A 25,869-nucleotide genomic window follows, 5' to 3' on the forward strand; every position below is an offset into this window, starting at 1 on the left:
GCTCTGGGCTGGCATTTGTTTTTCCAAGCTCTTTGTCCCTACCCAGCAAATCCAGCCCTACAACATAGGGATTCTAGTGCCTGCACCTCATTAATATAACGGGGGAGGCAGATGCTTTGTCCGTGCAGTGCCCAGCCACATTCCTGCCTCGCAGGGCGCCTGCTCCCGGGCTGTGCCGGAGCTGCCAGCACAGACATATGTTGCTAAGGGTCGTTTATTCTTGTTTGTAAAATGTATGGCTGCTCCCGGCTTCCACACTGTCAAAACTGGAAGAACTGGCCCCAAAATCTCTTGCTGCATGATTGGATCAGACGCCTGTACATCTGTTAACGCTGTAGGAGCTGTAAAACGGAATAAGTTGTGCTATAACTCAAGCCCCTCGATTGCCGCCGCGACGCGGGAGCAGCGGAGCCGCTGATGCTCCGCCAGCAACGACACAACATTCATTTGGCCAGTCAGATGTAAATTTACACAAGGCAGCGTTTCCTCGGCCAGTGCACAAAAGGGAGGAGGGGGATGAGTGTCGACAGGATGTGCTGGACCCCTCAGCCTGGTGAGCTTTGGGGTGCACAGCCCCAGCAGTGGGAGCCAGCAGCAGTTCTGTGCTCCTCCTCTCGAGCTGGGGGAGCTGAACAGACCACAGCTCCACCAGGTCAAGTCCTCTGCACTCACAGGCCCCTGAAATCCCCATTTAGCATGAAAATGGTCAAAGTGAAACCCTCCCCACTCAAACAGGTCGTGCTGCAAATAAGGGAAGCCCTGGCTGGGAAGGGCAGGTGCAGTTATGGCACCCCAGGGTAAGAACCACCATCCCTGCCCTGGACAGGAGCAGGTTGGGCCTGTTTGTGTGCAGGAAGGGTCTGTCTGGGCCCCTCGGCTCCACCTGTGCTGCACCCTGGCCCCAAGTGCTCACCTCAGTGCTCATCCCAGTGCCCCATCTCTGCCTCTGCTGCTCCACAGGGCAGGCATAGAGAGGCAGTGACAGAGAGAGGGTTCAAACCACCCCCAGGGGAACCTGCAGAGGGTCAGTATTGAACAACTCAACCTTGGAAACAGCCACAAAAGCACTTTTGTGAGCACCAGTTCAGTGCCACTTACCCAGGTGTGGCAGTGCCACACAGGTGTGCCCCCTCTACCACCAGGGCACTGACCTGTTGCAGGAACTGCTGCACATCTTGGGAAAAGTGAGCAAACAAAAACAAGCTGCAGGAACATCAGATCTCGTTCTGCTCAGGGATGTGGAGACCAGAGCATGGCACACACTCCTCCCTCTCCATCTCAGCCTGTAAACAGCCCTGGAAAAGGGTGCAGGCCAAGAGGCTGCACAGAACAGGGGTATCAAACAGGGAATACCAGTTTGTGGAGTGTGGTGCTTGGGAGAGCCTGTAGGAGCAGGAGAGGAGCAGCAGAACAGCTGTGTGCTCCCAGACCCCCTGTGCCCACACAGCAGCCGCCGTGGCTGGGACACCCAGCTCTGCTCTGTGCCAGCACTGCTGAGGAAGCACCAGCCTCCACTGACCACTCCCAGCTCCACCCCGGGCAGTGCCCAGTGTTTGCACGGTCCTAGTGCCCCGGATGACCATGGTCCCACCTCACCCTCGGGATGCCCCAATCCAGGCTGGGATGCCATGAGAGCAGGCGCTGTGCAGGCCTGCCTGGCTGCTGCCAGCTTTCTGCCTTGGCAGCATCTGCTGTGGGGGCTCTTTTTGCTCTTTCTGACAGTGCCAGATGCCTCTGTGTCAAAACAATGGCACTTGCACACTGACTGGGAGCCTCTCCCTCGCTCCATCCCTGCTCCCGTTCCCCACGGAGCCCCAATGCCCACGGGGCCGGCCCGGGGCACCATGGGCACAGGGAGTGGGGCAGGAGGGCTCCAGAGCAGGGACAGATGAGCAGCAAAGGGCCACAAGGTCACACATATCGTGGGGGGAAGCTGGAGCAGCAGCAGGCACAGCTCCTCGCTCCTTCCAGAGCCAGGCCAGGGGAGAAATATGGAATATTGTTATCAACATCAAACCCCACATTGGGTCCAGTGGTTGAACCTCAGGGCTGCCCCCCTCTCCTGTGCTGGGGGATTCTGCCTGGGTTTCAAGCCTGTTTCCTTCTCTGCCAGTGGTCCCAGTCACCATTCCCAGACATGCACCAAGCACTGCTCACCCCAGCACTTGTCCTGGGCCAGGCTCTCCTCTGCCTGCATCCAAGGAGCATCAATATCCTCAGGAAGGTACCAAGGACCAAAGTCACAGCACCCTGCGGGACCAGGTAAAGCTCCTCCAAGACACGAGCAAATCCTGCTTCAAACAACACTGCCAGGTCCCTCTGGGGTCAGCAGCCCTCGGATCACCCCATCAGCATCATCCCACGGATCCCATCTCTCAGGGGCACCTGAGCACAGGCACCAGTAACCAGACTGGCAAAAGGGATTCCCAAGGGAGCACCTAGCTCTGTTCTCCGCCTGGAAGAGAATCCCAGAATCCCAGACAGGTTTGGGTTGAAAGAGACCTTAAAGCTCATCCAGTTCCACCCCCTGCCATGGGCAGGGACACCCTCCGGTACCCCAAGTTGCTCCAAGCCCTGTCCAACCTGGCCTTGGACACTTCCAGGGATGGGGCAGTCACAGCTTCTCTGGGCACCCTGTGCCAGGGCCTCACCACCCTCAGAGCAAAGGCAGATTCCCACTAAAGGCAGGTGCTCCCTGAGAGGTACCAGCCCCCCATATTCTGCTCTCCCTTCTGCCAGGAGCATCCCACCCGGGCATTCCCTGCCCTAGGAAAGGACAAGGAGACATCCAACCACCTGAGCTCAAACCAGCTTTATTTTCTCTGCAGTTCTGACACACAGGGATGTAACCAAGGTCTCCACGGTAGCGAGGCTTGGATAGAAAAGCTCCTCATTAATCTCCCGTGGCACAACCATCCCTGCCCTGCTCAACACCTGCAGGACACACAGAGCAGGCAGGACTGACACACCTTCCCCACCTTCTGCTCAGGTAAACACAAGTTCCAGCCTCCCCAGGACACAGAAATCAGCCCCTCCACAGAAATCCTAGTCCACAGCTACTGGGGAGTCACCACACAATCACATTTTATACACCAGCTACAATGGGGAGCAGTGTCTCGCAGTGCAACATTTCCAGGTTTAGAGGGACCAAGCTAAGTCTGTAGGAAGATCTTTCCTAGGAATTGTACTCCTGAGGAACAAAGGGAAAAGGGGAGCAAGGATTTTATTTCAGTGTTCAACAACTCACTGTGCTCTAGTTCAACACACTGCATTTCCTAGAAGAAAAAAAAGGAGATTTTGGGTGGCATTTAAACTATGAGTGGTCCAGGCCAGTGCCTAGACCTCCCAACTACACAGTCACCAACTGGTTAACGCCAAAATGCTCTATGTAAAAAAAAATAAATAAATTAAAGAGAGACATTTCCTATCATCTTTAATTTCTCTAATTTCTCTGACTCACAGCCCAGTGCCCTGAACCCTGTGGATGCAGACATTCCTGTCCGCACCAACACTTCCCATCGCTCCTGTTTAATATCACGGATTTGACAGAGAAAAAGGATCCTGACATTGCTTTCCAGATGCATTTCCAGGCATCAGTTCTAAAAAAAGAGTTATTTCTCTGAAAACCATCTGAACCAGGACAGGAGGATGAGGCAAAGGCCACCTCTCTGCTCGTGGTTGGTCGGTGCCAAGTGTTTCTGATCCATTTGAAATGTGGAACATCGTGGGAAAGGGGGTCTCCCAGAGCCCAGGAGCCTTCTCCATGCTGAGCACACCTGGGGACAGGAATCCCATGGGATGGACCAGCAGGGCAGCAGGTGAGGCAGGGTACAGCCAGAGCAGGGCAAGGTTTGCCAGTGCCAGGAGGGCAAAGGAAACCCAGGGCAGACACCACCAGCCTGTGCAGGAGCTTGTTTCATTAGTGGGGTGAAGGGGAGAAGGTGACTGTTTTCAATCCTGTCCCAAACAGAGCAATGCCATGGTTTTCCTCTGTGTCAGAATCCCAGCATGGACAGGACAGCCCAGGAACAGCCCAGTCTCTCCTCTCCCTGGCCCAGGCTGGGGCAGGACTTGCAACAGCACAAGGGACCAAGGTGGGAAACTGTAGAGACACTTTATCAGTGCCTCTGGACTTCATCAGAAATGGCAGGAAGGGTCCCCACCTTCCCAACACCCCTGTCACACCCTGCAAAGTCACCTGCTACAGGCGAACATCATAAGGCCAGAAAGAGACAAAGCGACCAAAATAAATAGTTTGGCAACAAAGCAAATGTGGCTGTTACACAGAGGCCCAGTCCTGGCTGGAAACAGCACATCTCCCTAACGAAAAGGGCCTGCAAATGAAGTGAAACTTCCATCCAAGAGGAATTTTGCCAGTGGAGGTTTCCAGAGAGGAACCTGTCCTGCCTGAGCACTGTGCTGGGGAGCAAGGGCTGCCTGAGCTGTGTCCTCTGGAGCTCCTGCCCTCTGGAAACTACATAAAGTTAAACCTTTTCTGCTCCTGAGAAATTGAGACACAATCCCTTCCCATCCAAAGCCCCGGCTCTGGCAAGAACTTGGCAGAGGCACAGCTGGCTCAGCACACTGACCCCACGCCTGCTGCTCCAGCTCTTAACCTCCAGCACTCCCAGACCTTCCTGAGAGCCACAGGGTCCATCTGCTCGTGTTTAACCTGCTGCTTCCCGGGTCTGGCATGTGGCTCCTTCTCTGAGACACACCAAGGGCCTTGGAGGGCACCTGGAACCCCCCTGCAGTACCTGAGTGAGCAGTGCCCGTCTGGGGCACATCCAATGCTGCTGCCTCCCACTCGTCTCCCTGTGGGCTCTGTCATCTCTCTGCCTTTCCCACAGACTCACTTCCACCCAGAGCAGCTCCTGGGAAAGGGGAAAGCAGCACTCCCACAGCAGCAGCTGCCTGGCCTGCCCAGCCTGCTGGGGGTCTCACGGTCACTAATCTGACTGGCACTTGGAATGTTCCTTTTGTGCTCCCCCGGGGTTTTGCTTTGAAAGACAATTTATGTGGGTGTCAAGTGAAGTGTTTTGGGTCAGGCCCATCACCTCCTCCAGCCTGGAGCTGTGCCCAAGAAGAGCCAGCCCTGAGCCCAGCAGCTCTTCCCGGGATCCCAGTAAACCTCCACTCCCAGCTGCATGTCTCCAGCCCTCAAGTGAGCCGTGGCTCCTGGGAGCTGATCCAGGCTCCATGCATGAAGCCTCCCCTCCGGCAGCAGCTCCGAGCCCCATACCGAGTGCAGGCCGCCTAGGACAGCTCAAAGCCAGTGTTCATGCTGATGGCATAGCGCAGCTTCTCCCTCAGGATGCTTTTCTTGCTGTAGTTGGGCAGCTTGAGGAGGTTGAAGCAGGTGGAGGAGGTCGGGAGCCGCCCGCCCGGCTCCTTCTTGCGGATGGTGAAAAAGCCGCGCAAGACGCTGCCCAGAGTGTCCCCCGTGTCCTGCAACAGGCACACAGCTGTCACCTCCCTCTGTGCCACGGGGCCTGCACATGGGGCAGGGTTGCCAGTACAAAACCTGCCACTGGCAACAGGGAGGGCCAAACCCCAAGGCTCTGTCTGCCCACAGGGAGTTCTGCTTGTAACTGCAGTGCTGTGACACGGGCAGAGTGCGCAGGGAGACAGGGGAGGGGGGGAACAGGGGAACACAGGGAGATCCTGAGGGGAAAACACAGCCCTCGACACAGGCAGAGAGAGCCCAGAGCTGCTGTGTGTGGGGAGAGGCAGGTGCAGCCATCAGCATTCTGTTGGGGGGTGGGATTGTTTTCACTGTGTCCTATAGAGCACAAACAGAATCATGAAATGGTTTGGGTTGGAGGGACCATAAAGCTCATCCAGTGCCACCCCCTGCCATGGGCAGGGACACCTTGCACTAGACTAGGTTGCTCCAAGCCCTGTCCAACCTGGCCTTGAACACTTCCGCAGCTTCTCTAGTTGCCAAATTCTCTGGGCAACCTCAGGGCCTCAGAACCCTCACAGGGAAGAATTCCTTCCTAATACTAACATCTAATCTTCCCACTTTAGGAGTTTCCTGGTCAGACAAAGGGGGAGAAGCTGGGCAGGGAATGCCTAAGCCAGGAGTAAGCAGAGTGCCCACCTGATCATCAGAGACTTCCACACAGCGGATGGAAAAAGGAGGCTTGAGGTAGGCAAAGCCCAGAAGTGGAGGCCTGGAGCAGCTGGTCACAAACTGAAAAAAGCATGGAGAGTGAAGATGGGAGCAGAGAGGGCAGGAACAGCCATACAGAAATAACACAGCACTGCTGGGACTGGCACTGTGCACCCCAATAGCACTGAGCTCTGGTGCACAGCCCTGCCTGAGGAGTGACAGCTGTGCAGAGCATTCATGGTGACACCAGAGCATTTTCAGGAACTCTGCCTGCTGGGCACGTCTGGGTGTCCAGGATTCTGATACTCCTTTTATCAGTGGCAGAAAGCACCCAGGGAACTGGAGAACAGCACTGGCCCACCCACCCAAAGCCCAGGCTGGGTTGCCATGATTTCCCACTTACCTTGAGAAACATGGCTCTCTCCTCAGGGCTGAAGTCATTGGCCAGGATGTCCCACAGCCAGATGATGACCCGGTGACTCCCATGGAAGCCCCCGTAGTACACGGTGTGTTTTCTGGGGAGACAAAGGTTTTGCCAGGCCTGTGTCACAGCAGCAGGAGGGGCACAGCTGACAAGTGCTGCAAGGATCAGTCATGTAGGATGGTTTGGGTTGGAAGGGACCTTAAAGCTCATCCTGTTCCAAACCCTCTGCCATGAGTCAGTTCACTGCTCCAGCTGACACTGACGGCGCTGAGTCCCCACCAGCACTTACTGGGCACTCGGTCAGAGGAAAGGGAAGGGCAGGGAGAAATTCTGCTCCCAGGAACCAGTGGAAGAAAGGACCCTTCCCATTCATTAATTATCCAAATTAGCTTTAAGGAACATGTTCCTCAGCTCTGTCTCTGCTTGCTCCTCAAATTCCAATGAGGAAGAGCACAACGTTGTGGATAAGCCAGTCTCCTCCAGCCTGCCATAAGCTCTGTGATGAAGGGGCTCAGTTTACTGGCTTGCTGAGGGGAGGCCCAGCAGAACGAGCTGCTCACTTACTTCAGGTCCTCGAGGTCAATCTCAGCGTTGTCCCCGGAGATCAGGCGCTGCAGCTCCGGCGCGGAAAACATCCGGATCCACTCGGGCTTGATGATGGACCTGAAGCCGCTGATGAGAGCGGCTGTCTGGTTCTTGATCTGGGTGTGCATCCGGAAGTGAGCCATGAGGTGGATGTAGCTGATCCTGGGTGGGACAGGGCAGGGCAGGTGGCAGGGAGGGATGGAGCAGCCAGGGGTACCCCCCGTGCCAGTCCTGACCTGTCTCTCCAGCCCCAAAGGGACTGTGACTGCCTGGAAAGGGATTATACTTTCCCATTCAGGGCTCTGAACTTTATTTAAGCACATAAAGATGTTGTTCTGCCCAGACTTTGCCCCCTTCCCCACCTCTGTGATTCTGCTCATTTCTTGGAGCTCCTGCACAACCCAGAGACTAATTGGCTCCAATAATCCCTTCATCAGCCTTGGCCAGACACAGCTCACAGAGGGGAGCACACACCCAACTCCTCTTTAAAGGATCAGATCCTCAGGCAGACACTCTTCTAGTGCTCCTGCCCCCATGGCTGGAGAATGAGCACACCAAAACCACACAGCACATTCCCATCTCCCTCCAGGAGTGTGGAAGAGGAGCCCTGTTTGTTACAGGGAGGCACCATTGGGCTTCCTCTTCTCACCCACAGGCAAAACACCTGAATTTGCTGATTCTTCTTCCTCAGCTCCCTGGCAGACCCCATCACAATCCCACTGACTGGGTTTTTGGCCAGGTCACCTCACTCCACAATTCCCAGACAGAGTTGTTCCCAGATTGCTTCGTCTCCCAACACTTCTGCTCCTTCCCAGCTCCCAGTTTGTGTGCAAAAGCTTCAAAGTTCCCACTGTAAATGATTAGAGCAACATCCAGGACTTTCAACTTTCTCCCTGAGCTGACTTCTGACAAGGCTGAGGAAGATTCTTTCAAATGCAAACTCCCTGGTCAGAGCTGGAGAAGGGAGAAGACTGGGAACATCAGACTGCAGAGCACGACTAGCACAGCCAAATCCTCAGGTAGGACGCAGCTTTCATTTGCCATTAAAGAGAACAACCCCCAGATTACCAGTTCAAACACACATCTGCTTAATAGATATTTCATCCTGCTTTTATGATCACTGAAGGGGATAGGGAAGAGAAAAAAAAAATGAAGGGAACAAAAAGGTGGGGTTGGCTTTCAGGCTCCCGAGTTGACATTTGAGATAACTATCTAAAAGCCGGTTATCTGTGAAAATAGCCCCAGGGCTCGGTGTCTCCTCTCATTTCCTGTGTCTAAAGAACGACTGTCGACTGCATTTGAATTCACCACTGTCTGCTCCGACCACGGTGCTTTATACAACTGCCACATGTTATCATTCTGAGGAGATCTGTCTGCTCCAAGGTGTCTTTGAGCATCTGTGCCCTCTGTGTTCACCACCGTGTGCCTGAATTGCTTTGAATCCATCTGTCTGTATCCATCACCATCATTAAATCCTGCAGAATCTCCCTGACTGTGTGCCTTTGACCTCAGAAGTGCTGTTTCAAGAAGTAAATTGTCAATTTTTATTTTGCAAATCAAATTTAATACAATTTCTGCCGATGAACTGTAACCAGTAAATTCCATTAAGATATTTATGTGCTCCTTCTACTCCAATCTATCTCAATTCATTCCAGATGCAAGCCCAAGGAACTAGAATAAAGTATTTCGCAGTAGTGACCTTAAAAATGTAATTGCTGTACTTACTTATTTTCATTGGTAACGGGAATGGTCTTCCCTCCAGGAACAAGTTCATGGCAAACAAGCTGAGGGAAGAAATGATTGGATTGCTAATTACTGCCTGGAACCACAATGGAAGGAAATACCATGCCAAGCTGTTACCTCCCCATAAAACATTTATTTTTACAATAAAACAGTAGGATTTAAAATTTAAGTAATAATCCTGCTTCTGCCTTGAACCAGCTTCACTTAACTATTAACAGAGCAATGGAACAGCAGGAACTCCAACTCTCCCACCAGCAGAGCCAGCCCTTCTCCCAGGAAGCCTCCTCTGCAGCCTGATCCATCACTGCTGAACCGCACACAAATCAATTCCAAGAGCCCTGGGGGACTGTCACAATCCCAGAATCCACGGGCTGAACAAGCTCAGAGCCTCAGATAGCTCAGTCTAACAGCACAATCCAAAGCTGGCTGATCCACAGGTCTCATCCAGGAGCTCCTGTCCCTCCAGCTGGGCACTCCAGGCAGCAAGGGAGAGAGCTGGGAAGGATCTCCCAGCCTGGTGCTCCCCTCTGGCTCAGGGACAGTGCAGGGTCCTCCAGGTGCTGGCTACACATGACTCATCTTTGCACAAACTGAGGCAGAAAGTCTTTATTCACACATCAGAGCGGCCTCCCTGCCTCAGCTCCAGGGGAATTCCAAGGTCAGGAGAGAGCAGAGCTCAAGGAATGAGCTCAGCTCACCTGTGCCCAACACCCCTACCCCAGCAGGGACACAGTTCATTCAGGGTTATCCCACCTGGCTCCTTCAGCACGGCCAAAGCACAGGGAAAACAGGAGAGCCTGGTTTATTTTTAACCTTAGTGTTCCACAGCCTTCCATATCTCATTGCTGGGCTCTATACCCTGTTTCCAACTTTTATTTTTCAAAAAAGCCCTCAAAGCTGAACCCTCAGCAATCCTGAGGCAGCAGGAAGGTGTCCTGCAGTGGGCACAGCCCCTGGTGGTGCAGAGCAGGGCTGTGTCCACACTCAGCTCTTCCCACTCACTGTGCAGGTGCATTTTCATGGCTAGTGCTGCTCCTGGACAAACTTGCCAGCTGAGGAATAAAAATGCAGCATGCCAAGCTCTCAAGGACAAGCTGCCCCAGACAGACACTCCCTGACTCAGTGGTCTCTGTGCCACTGGATCTATCCTACTCTCGGTGCCTGGGATCAGCACAGGCTGGGGGCTCCCCACGGAATTTGCAGCCACAACACACTGACAGCAAAGGCATTTTTATCTTATCTCTCCAGATTTTCCAGCTACACTCACACAACATCACAGAGCCCAGGGCTCAAGTGCAACCAAGTACCTTCAAGCCTTCCTAAGGGACTGACAAACAGCTTTTTCTTCTCTAGGCCAAGAGACCTCCTCACACGCTTCAAGTTTCTCTGACAGAAATAGCTGTGCTGGAAGAAAAGGAATTTCTCCCCACATAGAGATTCTTCTTTAAAAGAAAGGAAAACCAGTTATGCAGGGAAAGCATTAAACACTTTTTCAACTAGAAAGGAAAAAACCCTGGCAGCAGAAAAATTAAGGGTCAGAGGGCAATCTTTTTGTGGAAAAAGCTGTTCTCTGCTCACAGCTAAATACTGAATCTCTGAGCTGAGCTCAGAGAAGCCCTGAAGCTGAGCCAGCCTTGCAGCACAGGCATTTCTTCTGCAAAGAAGAGCAGAGCTCAGCCCTCACCACAATCAAACACAAGTTCATTTCCCAGTCAGTCCCACGGGGATTCCTGCTCAGATGGGCCACACAGAGCATCCACCTGACTATGCTCAGAAACACAGTTCCAGAGTAAAAAGTGCGAGCTGGGACACACTCCTGGCTTTTAGATGCTCAACATCAGCTCTCGGAGAGTTCAGCAGAGAATAATATTTGTTTTCTGCTGGCAAATTTGACTGCAGGTGTATTTCTCTGCTCTAAGGACAACAAATCTGCCACTTCTGGCACCCCAGGCTTATCACAGCAGTGGGCAACAACCCTCAGGACCCCTCAGTGCTTCAAAGGCTCTTCTGGTAGCACCGGCCAGACAAACAAGGAGACACTCCCACGTGGATCAGCTGGGATCTAACCAAGAGGAACAGCCAGGGCTGTGGATTCTAACAGTGCCCAGAATTCTGCTCATCATCATCTATCAGGAGCTGGACCCTGATGATCCTTGTGGGTCCCTTCCAACTGAGGATATTCTATGATTCTACTCCATGACAGCACAAAGAGGGTGTTTGGGACAAAGTAAGGATAAGGTCTGACATCTCACTGGAAAAAACCTACCTGACCCATCACATCTTCATCATAGGACAGTGTTAAGCCCAGGTCACTGATATCACCATCATAACGCTGGAGAACAACAGGGAAAGGGAAAGAAGGTCAGTGTTCAGCAGCAGAACCACCAGTTACATCCAGGGTGGTTTTAAAAAAGTTCAGTACCCCAAAGGCACTTGTAATGGACTGTTTCTAACAGCAGTGATCAGGGAGGTGAACAACAGGAAAGTTGATGCTCAAACCTTAATTGAAGTGAGATTTTTATAGAATTCAGAGTCCAAGGAGGGAAGTTCATCCACGGAGCTGTAGAAGACACTGTGGTGGTGCCCAAGGAGCTGACTCAAAAAGAAGGAAGCAAATGGTACATCCACAACTATTCCCTGTGGTCAAGAAAAATGCACAGGTAAGGTCTTGCCCCACATATGTTATGTGTGACAACTTTGGTTATCTGCAAGGCCTGCAGGTAGAGCTTGTGATGTGGAAAAAGTGCAAAGGGCATCTTTGCAAGGCACTGAAATCAGCTACAAAACCCACATCCTCTTAAAATCCATTAATTACTGCAGCAAGTGCAAAAAGGAACAGGGGAACTCGATGTTTCCTTTGAAAGAACTTACATGGAGTGGGTCATTCTGCCACTCCATCCACCTTTCTGACACGTCCCTTTAAGGCACCAACAAATGGATCCTTGGAAAGTGTAACACCAAAATAACAGACTATTCCAGCTGGTGCCCCAGCATCACGAGGAATAATCAAGGTGTGTCCCAGATTATTCTTAACACATGCCTGAAGAAATTCCAGGCTGTTCCACGATGAGTGTCTTTGTGCAAGTCCTTTTTCCAAACTCGCCTCTTCAGTAACACCTCCCCAAGCACAAGAGATGCTTTCAAAGGTACCCCCACAGAACTGTACCACCAGTGACAATATTCTGTTATGGTGCTTCTGGCTCACCTCATATACAGCCTTCCCAAGCATCTTCCCCACAAACTCGAAGAGCTGGAGGTAGTTCTCATGGATGTAGGATGTTGGGGATGGATACAGCCTCTCATCACCACTGGTGGTCTGTGCAGAGAGGTAAGAGCACAGTGAGCCAGTCTGTTCCTGTCTGCAGGGGGTCACCACAGTCAGCACCTGGGTCATACCTTGAACAGGTTGAGTGCAGGGTCAAACACTTTTTTAATTATCTCTTCCAGAAACTCTTTGAAGACCCCATCCTGATCAATACCAGCCTCATCGACTCCCAGATCATTCACAAACTTCACTCTGATCACTCCCTTCATGGCGTTCTGGGAAAGCTGCCGGAGCTGTTCGTATCCATCCTACACAGACCGGGAGATCCAGGGCACAGTCACGGAGGGAGACACATAAAACACCCACACAGACACGCAGCAGAGACAAGAGACAGATACACCATAGAAGCCTGCATTGCTATTGAACCTTGTGTTCAAAAAGAGCAGCATTTTCTGAGTCAAAACTCCAGGTCTGGAGCAGCTGAACTGAACAAAGGTCCAGCATTTTTCCTGTATCATCAGTTCTGAGACTGACGGGTCCCTCAACACCCATGGAGAAGGTAAAAACACACCCTGGGCCCATGTTTTTGTCAGGCCAAGGTGCTGGCCTGTTAGTTGGCTCCTGCAGGGCAGGTCCCTCACCTCCAGCATCCGTGAGCGGCGGATGGTGATGTGTGTGACGTGAGGGGATGCCGAGCTGGTTTCAACCAGCCCCAGCTTCTCCTTCTCCTTTGTGACCATGTTTCGGAAAAGCAGCACCCTCTTCAAAAAGAAAACAAATGTCAGTCTTCATCCACAAGGATCCTTATCCTACAGTGCAGCAGGGCTTTGGAACACACACCCAGAACTACTCCTGGTTGTCCCGATCCCAGCTGGGTCCAGAAATGCCAGTGGCACTCACTCACTCCATGCAGCTACCCACACAAATCAGTTCTGTCTCAACAACAGAAATCAAGACATTTAGAGGAAATATACTGGGGAGAGGTGGGAAGGAAGGAGAAGACTTCTGTTCAACTGGCATTTCAATCACAAAATGCTCCAGACACGTGTCCCTTCCACCCCAGCCCACCCAGCTCGGTGCCTTCTCAGCCTCCATCCTCTGCCCCCCGTACCACTCACGTTCTTGTGGGGAATGACGTGTGGGATGTACTGCAGGAGCAGCTGGGCTCGTTTCTTGTCCTTGTCCAGCTCCTGGAAGAGCACACTGGGTTTGAGGTCCCTTTACAAAGAAAGGCAGAGTTTCAGACATCCCTGAGAAATGCCCAGGTGTGGGGAATAGCTGGGGGCAGGAGACAGGAAACCTGCAATGATTCAAAGATGACTTAAGTGCTCAGGTGCACCCTTGTAAGAAGGTGAGAAGGCTGGAGGCACTCAAGCTCTTGGGTGCTGAGTCAGGTTTCAAAGCACCACCTAAACCTCACACTACGGAAAAGCAGCACAACATGAGGGGTGTTCTTAACTGCAAACACAGGGAGCAGTTCTCACCTCGATTTCACAGGCAGAATTTAAAGAATGGATCTCAAACCAGGCTACACAGAGGACCTGGGGCACTGGGACAGGCACAGAACTGCACATGACCCCTGCCCTGGACACTCACTTGCGCAGCCAGTGCTCGTCGGGAGCAAAGCGCCGGCGACAGTCCCGCTCATACAGCACCATGAGCCAGCCATGCACGGAGTGGAACAGCTCCAGGGTCTCCCCTCGGGCATTCTCTGCACAGAAGGGACAAAGCAGACATGCCCAGGCACCCCAGGAAACAGGAGTGGCCAAGAGCAACCCATTGATCACCAGCCCACAGTAACAGGACAGGTGTGTTCCTCCTGACCTTCACCGCCCTTGCAGGGATGGATTTTGTGCCTTGCAGGAGACACAGTGTCTTCTTTGATCAGAGCTACATCAAAGCCATCTCATTTCACAACAGAACTGGACTATCTCATCTAATTACCAGAGCTGAGCTGTACCCAAATTAACCAGCAGACAGATCAACACCAGATATCTGCAGAGACCTGAGCAGGCCTGGTCCCAGCACTGCATTACTGTCCAACACACAGCCCAGCCGTGCTAAACTTCATCCCTGCCAAAAACCAACATGCCTATCATGCCTGTTTGTTACACAAATTCTTACTGGAAATAGGAAAGTGCTCAGTATTTGATGCCAAGCACGACAGTGGCATCTGGACATCAAGAGACTGGGACATATTCCCATATAGTAGTGGGTTTTGTGCCAAGTAATAATTAGCAGAAGCTTTAAATTCCAAAATTAATGCCATTTGTTGTTCTAACAGTAGTATCAACTCAAGCTACTAAAAGCACTTACCTACAATTCCATCCCAGATCATCTTAAACACGAAGGAATTCAGGAAAGAGGAGATGGTAACGAGCTCCTCCAGCTTGAATGAAATCTGCTCTTCATAGACCTCTATGTCATCAAGAATCCTGTCAGAGCAAACAAATGCAAATGCACAAGTGTAAATTTAATTCCCTTTTGAAATTTTCATAAAGGCACATTATCCTTTAGCAGCAGCTCTTATTTCTATGACAACTGACACCCATGAGGATCTAAAGTCATAAACAACTAAACCTTATTTATGGATTTTGATTGATAGCAGATCCTAAGAGAAGATGGTATGAAAGCCTGAGATACAAGCAAAGCCAGAGTTTCAGGCTTAAAAGGACCTGCGCTATCACCCCAAAAAAAACTTTTGCACCATTCAAGCTAAGAGAACTGCCTCTCCTGACCAGCAAGGGCAATTTTTCACCCCCTTTCCCATCCTTTGTGCTGCTTCTTTCTCCTCCCAGTTTTATTACCAGTCCAGCCAGCTGGATATTCCTGAAGCAGCACATGGCTGATGGGGAAAGTCCTTTTGAAGCCCTTTATTTCTCAGGACTTCATCCCAAAATCTTGCTGCTTTACCCTGCCTAATTATCTTAATGAAAAGGCATAAAACCTTAACTACTTCTCCTAAAACTTCAGGAACACAACAGCTTCATATAACAAATGCAGGGAGCAGCCCCCACGTGCTACCTACGTGATGAGGTGGCGGGAACAGTCACAGAAGAGCATCAGCATGGCCAGCAGCCTCTTGGATTCCTCTGTGTCATTGTTCAAACACTCCAAGAAGAGTTTTAACCCACCCTGTGGTCCCAGCTCACAGATAAAAGCCCACAATTTGGGCAATAGATCATCCAGGTAGGTGAGACCTACGAAAATATAAAGCACACCCAGTAAAGCTCGTTCTGCTGCCTGTGAAGTCACGAATGTGACTCGGAGCTCAAAGACCCTTTTGCAAAGCAGAAGAGGAACATGAGCATCCCATTTGGCTCCCAAGGCTGTCTGCATTAACAGGACATGTACTATCATCAGGAAAGCAGAAAAAAAAAAAGCTTTTAATGAGGCATTGTTTGCACACCTTAAGCCTTTTCCCCCTAATTCTTTTGCAACTTAAGAAAATAATGAATTCCTGTGATCCCATCACCATTCCAGCACCTTGGAGATGGGAATACAACAAGGCTGTACCCCTGGTCACCACTACAGCCACAAAGCACCCATAGCTCTGCACTCTCTCTACCCATCAGACCAAAGCAGTGCTGATCTCCTCCTCCATCCATTCCCGAGACAGGTAATTTGTTCCCAAGATGTATGAAAGCATCCAGTGTTCCCACCACAGAAAGATTAATATTGCCAGCCTTCCCAAAAACACTGACTCAGGCTGAAGTTTGACATGGTGTAAGCAAGGTTTCACAAGAGGAAAACTTGCTTCAATTTGTATTCTGGAGAGTTAATGCTTGATCAAGTAGTGCTGAATGTTATTGACCAGCTGGATGATTCAGGATGGAACAAGCCTTCCACCCCACCCAGTCAATAAACTCTTGTCAGTAATAAAACTACCAACAAGTCAACAGAATTTAATAAGGGAAATCTCTTTTTTCTGCACATTGGAAAAGATTTGAAAAGCACAGAGGGGCCCTGACCTGTGAGGATCTGCAGGCGGATCTGGGTGAGCGTGGTCAGGGTGGTCTGGTACAGGACACAGATGCTGCAAACCTTCTGCACCTCCGCGGAGTCCACGCGCTTCCCCCCCACCGGCTTGAGGATGTTCCGGACAGAGGCGGATTTCTGGAACGCTCTCTTGAACAGGTCTGGGGACAGAGAAGCACAGAAGTGATGTTCAAAACCATTCCCACTGCCAGAGGGCAGGGTTAGATGGGATATTGGGAAGAAGTTCTTCCCTGTGAGGGTGGTGAGGCCCTGGCACAGGTTGCCCAGAGAAGCTGTGGCTGCCCCATCCCTGGGAGTGTCCAAGGCCAGGTTGGAGTAACGTGGTCTAGTGGAAGGTGTCCCTGCCCATGGTAGGAAAGTGGCCTAAATGATCTTTAAGGTCCCTTTCAACCCAAACAGCTCTGTGATTCCATGATTCTAACTGCAGTAACCACAGAATCTGGTGCTATGGGCAGCATCTAGAAAATATCCGATTTACAGTTACTGCAAATCCTCTTCTGCAGAACCATCACCTGTCACAGGTGCATGAGCCAGCTTCACCTTGCTTGTCACAGGGGAAACTGCCCCCCACCTTACCTTGGGAAATACTAAGTTATGCAGTAAACATTTCAGCTCCAGAAATGATGAAAAGAAACTGCTAAAACAAGCAAATATTTTCCCAGCACAAATAAGAGATTTTGCCCCAGGTCACAGAGCCACTCTGAGCAGGAATTACAAATAGGAGAGATCATATCCCCACCTCAGCAGCAGCAGCTGCTGCAAGTAATTACTCAAAGCTTTCAGCATAAGTGGAAAAGCCAAAGCCCTGCGAGTCTGGGAGTGAGACACATGTACAAACACACACAAAACCCCCCCTACAACCCTCCAGAACTGACTTTTCATAGGAAGGCTGTTCTGAGGGGAAACTGGCTGTGTTGGCAGCTGAGCTATTTCCTGATTTTCCAGCAGTTTCTTGCTGAGCACATCACTGAAGAGGATGCGGATCATATGGACTCCCCAGAGGTGCTGCAGTTGCTTTGTCAGCAGAGGCATGGACTCATTCAGTCTGGAAGGAAAGGCAGGGAGGCAGGTTGGAATAGAACACCAGGCAGTGACACTGATACATTTGCTCATAATCCAAATTGGAATATGCTCCCACCCTACAGATGGTCCTCATAGGAAGGGCTGATACACAGGTGCTGTATCAGTGTACCAGTATGGCCACTGGTCACCAGTTTAACTACACGCCATGAATTTACTCATGGAATAGTCTGTGTATGAAAGCAACAATTTACATTGTGCAGACAGAACCTGAAATATCTGAGAAATTATTCTGAACAGGTTCTCACTGTTCATCTCAAAACATAAAACACATTGCAACATATAAAAAAAAGGAAAATAAATAAAAGGAGAGGCTTAATCATCTCTCCCCATAAGGTCCTTCCCACTCACCCATAATCCACTGTCTGTGAAAACCAGCCCAGAACAGGGTGCCAGTGGGTGAGGTTGGATTTCTTCTGTGACACGTACTTCTGGCAGTAGGAGAGCATGTGGATGAGCACCCCCACAAAGTGGGCTGTCTCCTCCTCCAGGACCTGGTCATTCAGGGAGCCCAGGAACACCAGGTTACCTGGAGGAATGACCAGAAAAGCATGACTTAACAGGAACAGATGCTGTGGGACAGTGGTTACAGGTAAAACCAATCCTTCCTCAAGCCCAGGAAAGGATTTCTGTCAATAGTGATTCTTAGAGATCACCCTGCAGCAAGCCATTTCCAGTGACATGTCCCTTTGGCCACCTTCTCATCTGAGTGCCACCAACACCCTCTACAAAGCACTACAAGCTACAATCCATGGTTATTCCAGAGCTCCAACTGTTAATCTTGCAACTTTTACCGAAATGTGAATTTAAGTATTTCAGCAGCATGTCCATTGAGGGAACTGGATCCAAGTCTGCCACATTTCAATACTTTCTCCTTTCTTGGAGTCCAAGTCAAAAGCCGGTTGAGATGATGCTTCCCAGTTCAGCATGATGACATGCAGACAAAAGCAAGTCTCTGACCCTTCCCCCATCTGCAGGTCTCTGACCCTTCCCCCATCTGCGAGATCTTAAACCATGTTTGTAATGTCCCAATGACTCAGTTATTATTTGGAAAATATAAATAAATAATTATCTAAATAACGATCAAAAAATTATGAGTTGGAGGCAGCTCTGACCCACGGAGAAAGAAGATCTGACTCAAGACTCTCTTCCAAACATAGTAAGAAGTGTTGCAGGTGCTTACCCAGCAAACAGAGAGTGTGGCTCCCCTCCAGGCACACACAAACATCTCGGCATTGAGCCTCACGGCTCAAGAACAGGATGAACTTGCGGAACAGATCGTGAGATTCTATCACTGCCAGACGCTGAAAGACACAATTGACCTGCCCGTGAGGCACCACACAAAGCCCCGCACCTGATCTGCCACAGCACCTGGGACTGGCCTTTCTTTCCAAAGAAAGCAGCAAGTTGAGACTGTTGCCCTACAGAGAGTTTGACATGGAGCTGGCCTGGGAAATAAAACCCCTTGCAGGTGAACAGGTCATGTAGTAGTTGTAGACAGAGCTTTGCAATCATCTGTCTGCAAGGACACAGGATGCCCATTTGGCACAAAACCTGCCTGTCTGCACCAAGCAGATTAAATTGGATTAATGGACAGTCCACTAGTTACCTCCTCAGATCCTCTGCCATGCAACAGAGTGATTTTTGCTTTGGCTCTGTCTATGGTTACAGAAATGGAAGAGTAGGGCCATGAAAAATTCAAACTGTCGGTCATATATGCCTTTATTACTTATTTACTTATTTTAGGGCAGTTCAGCCCATCATCCCACCAGTGTTAATAATGTCTGTATTATAAATCCAGAGTATTTGTAAGGATCAAGCACTTTCACAACAGAGTTGAAACTGGCAAAGAGAGAAATGCAAAAGCTCTGTTCCAAGAGCTGACAAAATGGAATAACAAATGGTCTGATGTGACAATCAGCAGATTTTTGATCCTATGAGATCACCCACTTACCTCAGGTGTGAGAGTAGCAAGGTGAGTCATTATAGCAGGCACAGACATGATATGGATCAGGAAGGACCTCAACAGGTTGTCTGAGAACTGTGCAGCAACCACAGGGCTACAGAGAGAGAGGAACACTTCAGAGCACAACCTGACCCAGAAAAGCAAGACACAGCCTTCAACTGAGCTGTTCAGAACTGGTTACTGATTATTCCCTCAGCAGGAATCAGAGAATCATGGTTTGGGTTGCAAGAGACCTTAAAGACCACTTGGTTCCACCTCCTGCCATGGGCAGGGATACCTTCCATCAGACCAGGGTGTTCCAAGCCCTGCCCTTGGCCTTGAAGCATCACAAGAAAAACAACATTCACTTACACTTCTCTTCTCAGAGCAAGTTCACAGAACTGCTCTGGCTCAAAGGAATATAAGACAGCTCAGAGAATAAAGCATTTTTACACAGCACACTCACAACACTCTCAGGGTTAAATGGTTCACCTCCTAATTCCCCTTCTCCCCAGTGCCAGAAAATCAGTAATTAACTGCTTTCCTTAAGAAGAAGTTGGATGACATGGACACCCACTGCTTCTCTCCTGACCATCACACACTCACCATCCCAGCAGTGACAGCACAGAAAGGAAGTGACACCCAATTAACCACTAAGGTTTTAATGCTCATTAGTGGCTGCAGGTTTCCAAAGTGTTGCTTCAGGGACAAACTTTTCCCCTGCAGATGGAGTAAAAGGTACACCTGCAGCAGCAGTTCATCGTGGAGAGGCACAACAAGCTCACCTGGAGAGCTCTAACCCTTCTGAGGTTCAACAAACAGACCCTGCAGTCTGAGCTGAGCTGCACCCTCAAGTGCTGCTCACACTAATTACTGACTCAAAGGCATTCTGAGCTGAAAAAGGATGACAGCAAAGCAAGCCATTTGCCTAAAGCAGCTTCTTTCATCAGGGTGATGCTCTCAAAGGCATGAAAACACTGGCAGAAGGAGAAGTCTTTAAAAAGCACAGTAAAGACAAGTTTGGCTATAAATCCCCGGGAGCAGCTCCAGCTCCCTTACCGCAGTGCCAGGGAGAAGATGGCAGTTAAAGAGCCCTTGGACAAGGAAGGTCTGGATCTTGCCAAGCCATTAGTTAGCAAAATCTGGAATAAAAACCAAATAAATAAAATAAAAACCTTGTAGTACTCAGAAAAAAAAATTATGATTACTCCTAAAAGACATCAAGTTTATTTAATGCAGAGAAAAAGGACACCAAAGCAACCAAAAATGCAGTTCCTACAAGTTATTTGGCAGCACTAGAAGGGCTTCAGGTTAATAATGGCAGAACAGAGAAGCTGCACTCAAATCAGACACTCTACAGCACTTATTTCTCTAGGACCTGTACTCACAGGATGCTCAGGCTTTCCTAATTAACAGGCAATAGTTCGGTAATCCAATTCTCATTTAAAAGGTTAATTACATAAGTTCCAACAGACCAGTAAACAAACCCAACCCATACAATGTGGCAGCAGCAAATTTCAGGAAAAACATTTAAGATTCCTCTTTGTCCATCTCATTATGAGATGATTAAGAGGATTTAGATTCAGCAGTACAGACAGAAAGGAGGGAGTGGGGAGACTGTTTTACTGTTTTGAGAAAAATATGATCACAGACAAATCCCCAGCAGCTTCTTCCTGACACTCCATCACAGATCCAAATAGCTCTTTTAGGACAAGGAGCACAGGCAGGACTGGGGTTTGTTTGGATAAAGAGGAGACAGGAGTGTACCAGCTGAGACTGACCTGCAGCACAGAATAAAACCCCTTCTGGTTCAGGTGTCCCATGATGTTTGCACAGATGTGGTTCATTGCAGGCCTCAGGGTTTCACCTTTGGGTTAAAGCACTGGTGTCACCAAAAGAGCATCACAGCCCCACTCTACATTTCCCCACACACAGCACAGCACTTTGGAACTGCCCAAGCCCTCCTTGCACAGTGTCCTTATCCTTATCCACAACCCCATCATTTGGGCAGCATTTCACACGGTCTTGCTTGAGATGGAAGTCTCATTTCCTCACAATATTTGTCTATGTGTATTTCCTACAGAAACTGAGAGCTAAAAGCATATTCCCTATTCCCTTATCCCTGGACCACTTGGGGGAGGGAATTGAAATATTATAAAAACATTGTAACAACTGTTGGTGTCCTAAGGGAAACATTCTAATCTCAAGGGGAACAGTCTAATCCCAAGGGAATCCTTGTTTTGTGCAAGCACAGGAGCAAAATGAAACTTTGTGGTAACCATGGGGAGGGGACAAGGTGCAAAAACACAATCCCAAAATGGTTTGGGACCTTAAAGATCATTCAGTCCCACATCCTGCCATGAGCAGGACAACTTCCACTAGGCCAGGTTGCTCCAAGCCCCATCCAACCTGGCCTTGGACACTCCCAGGGATGGGGCAGCCACAGCTTCTCTGGGCAACCTGTGCCAGGGCCCTCAGAGGATTTTAATAGCGAGTCCCAAATCTTAAGGAATTAATGCACAAACCTTTTCCCCGGAGGATTTTCCAGGTCGAAGTGTCTGTGAAGGTGACGAGCATTGTGAGGTGCAGATTGACCAGTCTGGAGTCCTGCAGGATGTCAGGCTGTGATAACAAACATCAGGGTTAATAAACCTAATTACCTTTGTGCCAACTGTTAAATGTAGGGAGAGAAAACACAAAGAAAACAGTCCTTACCTTGAGCTGCTTGAGAAATTCACAGCAAAACCACAAAATATCTTTGATCTGCTTTATCCATAGGAGCGTGAGATCCTTGGAGAGAGCCAGGGACACGTACCACACCTGAGGAAGGGGGATACACTCAGTGATCAGTGTTTGTGCTTGGCAGAGCACATTGCCAGAAGTTTTGTAAGTGACCCCAGATGTGGGACCAAGACACTTCTCTCCCCAAACTCCCTGGTCAAAGGACACCACCCACTCCAGAATCAACTGCTCTTTAACTCCCATGGTTGTACACAATAAAAATATCAGAGCAATAGTAAAGGGCTTGCCCAAACTTTCACCATGGAATCTCTGCAGAGTTCAGAAGCTTCTGAAAGCTAAAAATTCAAATATCACCCATGTAAATCCCCACACATAGAATTTAAAATACAAACAACCCCCCCCACTCCAAACCAAACCCCTCCTGCTGACCTTGGGCTCGTTCTCCACATCCATGCTGTTAAGGATACAGCGGCACAGCTTTTCAAATCTCTGGGGAAATAATAAGGTGAGATTAGTTCTAACTACAGGAAGGGTTATTCTGGAAAAGCACGAGGAACAGCTCAGCAGAAGGAGCAAGATCTCCCTGGGTCAAACAGCAAATGTTCTACACACACACACACTCCAGTCAGTACTGATGGCTCCTTCCCTGGAAGCACACGCACACCGCTGCTGGGCAGAATTCCCTCCTTGAGCACAGAGCTCATCCACAGGAGGAATTCCTGCAGCCTCCCTGCTAAACTGCCTCCCTCACCAGCACCAGGAAAAGCATCTTCCTGCTGGGGTTCAGCAAGAACAGCTTAGTGCCAAAGAGTGCAGCAGTGTCCCAGACTCCTGGACATCCCAGCAGAACTCAGCCATCACATCCACAATGCCTGAATTATCATTTCAGTCCAGGTTTACATGTTCAGGCCATGTATTTCCCACATGCTTGCAAGGTATAAAGCCACCCTGAGCTAAGGAACTGGCTGCTGGGGTTATTCCAGCTGAGAGCAGTGTCTGGAAATGGAGTGGGAAGGAGTAGAGTCCAGTCCTTGGCTCAGCACGGGATGGACTTGCTGCTGGAAGGGGAGGGAGAAGAGGAACTAGAAGGGATTATTTCACCAATGCACCCAATTGCTGCAGTGCAGAGCTTCTGAGGGATGCCAGGCACTTAAAAATGTGTATGTAACATGCACAGGGCTTTTTCTGCTGCTGTATCTACAGAAAACTGCATTTGCAGCACAGACTTCAATGGAACAGAGATTGAAAAAAATCGCCCACTGCTGCAGTTTAAACACAGCCTTTCATTTCCCAGTTGTTTCCTTACAATCAGCCCTCACAATTTCCTGGAGCAAAATTCATCATCTCAGGGCTTCACTCTGAACCCACAAATTCAGGGCATGTTCAGAAAGCCAAGCCAGATATATCAGATATCAACAGACATAGATCAGACACAAAGAGCCAGCACAGCTCATTGGGAGCTGCCACAAGGTCCCCACCTGGGGAACTGCTGTGCCAAAATCCTCAGCACTGCTCAGTTCCTGCAGCTGGCACAGTCACCAGGAAAAACATCCACCAAACCATGCCCTGAATACAGAACCACTACTGAAAAATTCAAGGCATCTCCTGTTTCATTCCTACAGGCAGATCCCTCCAGGAAGGACCGGGAGACAGGGACCACATTTCTGAGGCCAAAATACATTGCAGGAACTTACGGGATCACTGGATAATGAATTAAACATATTTAACATGTTAAAACATGTCCTCAAAAGAAAAGCAGCAGGTCAGGGCAGTGTCCTCACCTCCTTGTCCTCTTTGGGATTGAACACAAACAGCAGTTTCCTGGCAATTCTGAACACAGACAGAGCACTTCTTTTACTTGAGCCAGATTCATTTGTACCAAAGAAATCATCCACCTCCTTCCTATCAAAGTGAGAAAAATGAGTTGTTAAAAGCCAAGAAAATCTCTCCAGATAAGAGCAAAGGTAGAATTCCAGGAGGAAAAGGGGAGGGAAAGGGAAAAGGGAAGGGAAATGGAAAAGGACAGAAGAAGAGGGACATTTTACAAGGGCCTGGAGTGACAGGACCAAGGGGAATGGCTTCCCACTGCCAGAGGGCAGGGTTAGATGGGACATTGGGAAGGAATGGTTCCCTGTGAGGGTGGTGAGGCCCTGGCACAAGTTGCCTAGAGAAGCTGTGGCTGCCCCATCCCTGGAAGTGTTCCAGGTCAGGTTGGACAGGGCTTGGAGCAACCTGGACTAGTGGAAGGTGTCCCTGCCATAGCAAGGGGTTGGAATGAGCTGATCTTTAACTCCCTTCCAACCCAACCCACCCCATGATTCCATGAATCCCACACACCTGATGTCCCTCTGGAGGCGGCAGCGGCACAGGAACCTCCTGACCAGGGCCTGGAGCTGCACAGCCGCTCGCTCCCTCTCCTTCAGCTCCCGCCGCTCCTCCCGCGCCTGCCGTGCCTTGTCCAGGAACTGCGCCCGGGAGCTCTGGCTGGCACTGAACATGGCTGGGGCTCTGGGGAGCAGACACCTGGAAAACTGGGAGCAGAGGGGGGAAAACACACAGGGTAGAGCAATTCTCTGCCTCTGCACTGACTGCAGCAACATCCAGGGAGGGGAGAACCCAACAGCAGAGGAATAAACGTGAGCACACACAGGCAGGGCCCTGTCACGGGGCTGCCCCAGGACACACACACTGACACAGGACCTTCCAGCACAGTCCACAGCTGCTGCAGGCAGAGAGATTTTGAGAAGAAAAAAATAAATAAACTGGTGTTCTGACACTGTTTTCCACTCCTGAACTCCACCTCCCCTTCCAGCCTCTATTATGTTCACAGGCAAGAAAAACTCTACAGGCAGAGACAGGGGACAAAGGGCACAAGGGACACTGATCTATTGCCATTCACCAGATAAAACACCCAGAGCCAACAGGAACTTTATAAACAGTGACAAGGAACTCACCTGAGGGGTCCCTTCTTCAGGAGAAGTGTGCAGTGCTCATTTACACACACACATGATCCCACCCAGTGCCTTGGGGCAGCTTCTGCACGGATCAGCACATTCCCTGTGGGTGGTTTGGAGGTTTAGAGCTTCCCTGTGCAGTTCTAAGTCCTTTGGGCCAGATTTCCCTCTCGGTGCACCAGCAAGGGAAGGGTAAGTGGGAAAAGCTCCAGGAGAGGAGCAGCAGCCCCAGGGCTGTGGGCAGTGGCTGCTGGGGAGCAGGGATAACTCCGTGTGGGAAGGACAGGGCGATCCAGGGCCACAGGGACCGGCGGGATCCGAGCAGGTGCCACCCCCGAGCTGTGGGGGGCAGGACCGGGAGCCACCACAGCCCCCGAAGTGGGCTCCACACCTCGGGACTGGGCCAGGCCGCGAGCAAAGCAGCCAGAGAGCGCCCCCGGACCCCTCTCACAGCCCCCCCAGGGCCCCTCTCATAACCCTCTCAGACCCCTCTTACAGTCCCTCCGGGCCCCTCTCAGAGCCTCCTCGGGACCTCCTCGCAGCCTGCCCGAGACCCTCTCGCAGCCTCCCGGCCGCCCTCAGAGCACCCCCAGACCTCCCTCAGCCCCCCCCCGTCCCCTCCCAGCCCCCCACCCGCGCTCACAGCCCCCCCCCTCCGGGCCCAGGCTCCCTCCGCGCCGCTCACCCCGCGGACCCCGCAGCCCCCGGGCCCTCACCGTCGCCCCTGGCGGACACCGGGCCGGCCGGGCCGGGCCGAGCGGCCCCGGGACCCTCCGGGACCCCCCGGTCCCCTCAGGCCGCGGCCGGAGCCCCCTCCTCGCACCCCGGGTCCGCTCCCCGGGTCCGGCCGCCAACCCGCTCCGCCGCTGCCGTTCCGCCCGTTGCTCACCGGCTCCGCGCGGGGAGAGCAGCCGGCGCTGGGCTCCGCTGGCACCGGAAAGGTTGGGCTGGGCCAGGACAAACCGGGTCGTGCTGGGCCGGGCCGGTCCAAGCCGGTGAAGCGGGAGCGTAGCGCGG

At 50.9% G+C, this 25,869-nt stretch overlaps 1 protein-coding gene across 4 annotated transcripts; it reads right to left on the bottom strand.

Moving 5' to 3' along the window:
* Positions 1 to 1,136: 1,136 nt before the first annotated feature.
* Positions 1,137 to 25,850, bottom strand: UBE3B (ubiquitin protein ligase E3B). Of its 4 annotated transcripts, none has more exons than XM_027689295.1 (29): positions 25,742 to 25,850; positions 24,853 to 24,955; positions 24,236 to 24,429; positions 23,680 to 23,800; positions 22,328 to 22,387; positions 21,872 to 21,976; positions 21,682 to 21,778; positions 20,938 to 21,023; positions 20,216 to 20,298; positions 19,166 to 19,271; positions 18,395 to 18,515; positions 17,563 to 17,740; positions 17,007 to 17,176; positions 16,104 to 16,271; positions 15,161 to 15,332; positions 14,449 to 14,567; positions 13,729 to 13,843; positions 13,251 to 13,350; positions 12,774 to 12,893; positions 12,264 to 12,440; positions 12,073 to 12,183; positions 11,367 to 11,504; positions 11,134 to 11,199; positions 8,850 to 8,908; positions 7,104 to 7,286; positions 6,519 to 6,630; positions 6,104 to 6,196; positions 5,243 to 5,448; positions 1,137 to 1,295 (listed from the first exon to the last, which is right to left on the bottom strand). In XM_027689295.1, exons 3-28 carry the CDS (start codon positions 24,394 to 24,396, stop codon positions 5,257 to 5,259), a joined length of 3,213 nt encoding a protein of 1,070 aa, XP_027545096.1. In that variant the 5' UTR covers positions 24,397 to 24,429; positions 24,853 to 24,955; positions 25,742 to 25,850; the 3' UTR covers positions 1,137 to 1,295; positions 5,243 to 5,256. The 4 variants fall into 4 exon arrangements, with proteins under 4 accessions (XP_027545096.1, XP_027545095.1, XP_027545094.1 ...); XM_027689294.1 differs by lacking the exon at positions 1,137 to 1,295 and adding an exon at positions 2,798 to 3,275; XM_027689293.1 differs by lacking the exon at positions 1,137 to 1,295 and having other exon boundaries at positions 2,798 to 5,448.
* Positions 25,851 to 25,869: the final 19 nt, after the last annotated feature.

Source organism: Neopelma chrysocephalum, unplaced genomic scaffold, assembly GCF_003984885.1.
Source record: "Neopelma chrysocephalum unplaced genomic scaffold, ASM398488v2 Primary Assembly neopelma1_77, whole genome shotgun sequence".
Lineage (NCBI taxonomy): Eukaryota > Metazoa > Chordata > Aves > Passeriformes > Pipridae > Neopelma > Neopelma chrysocephalum.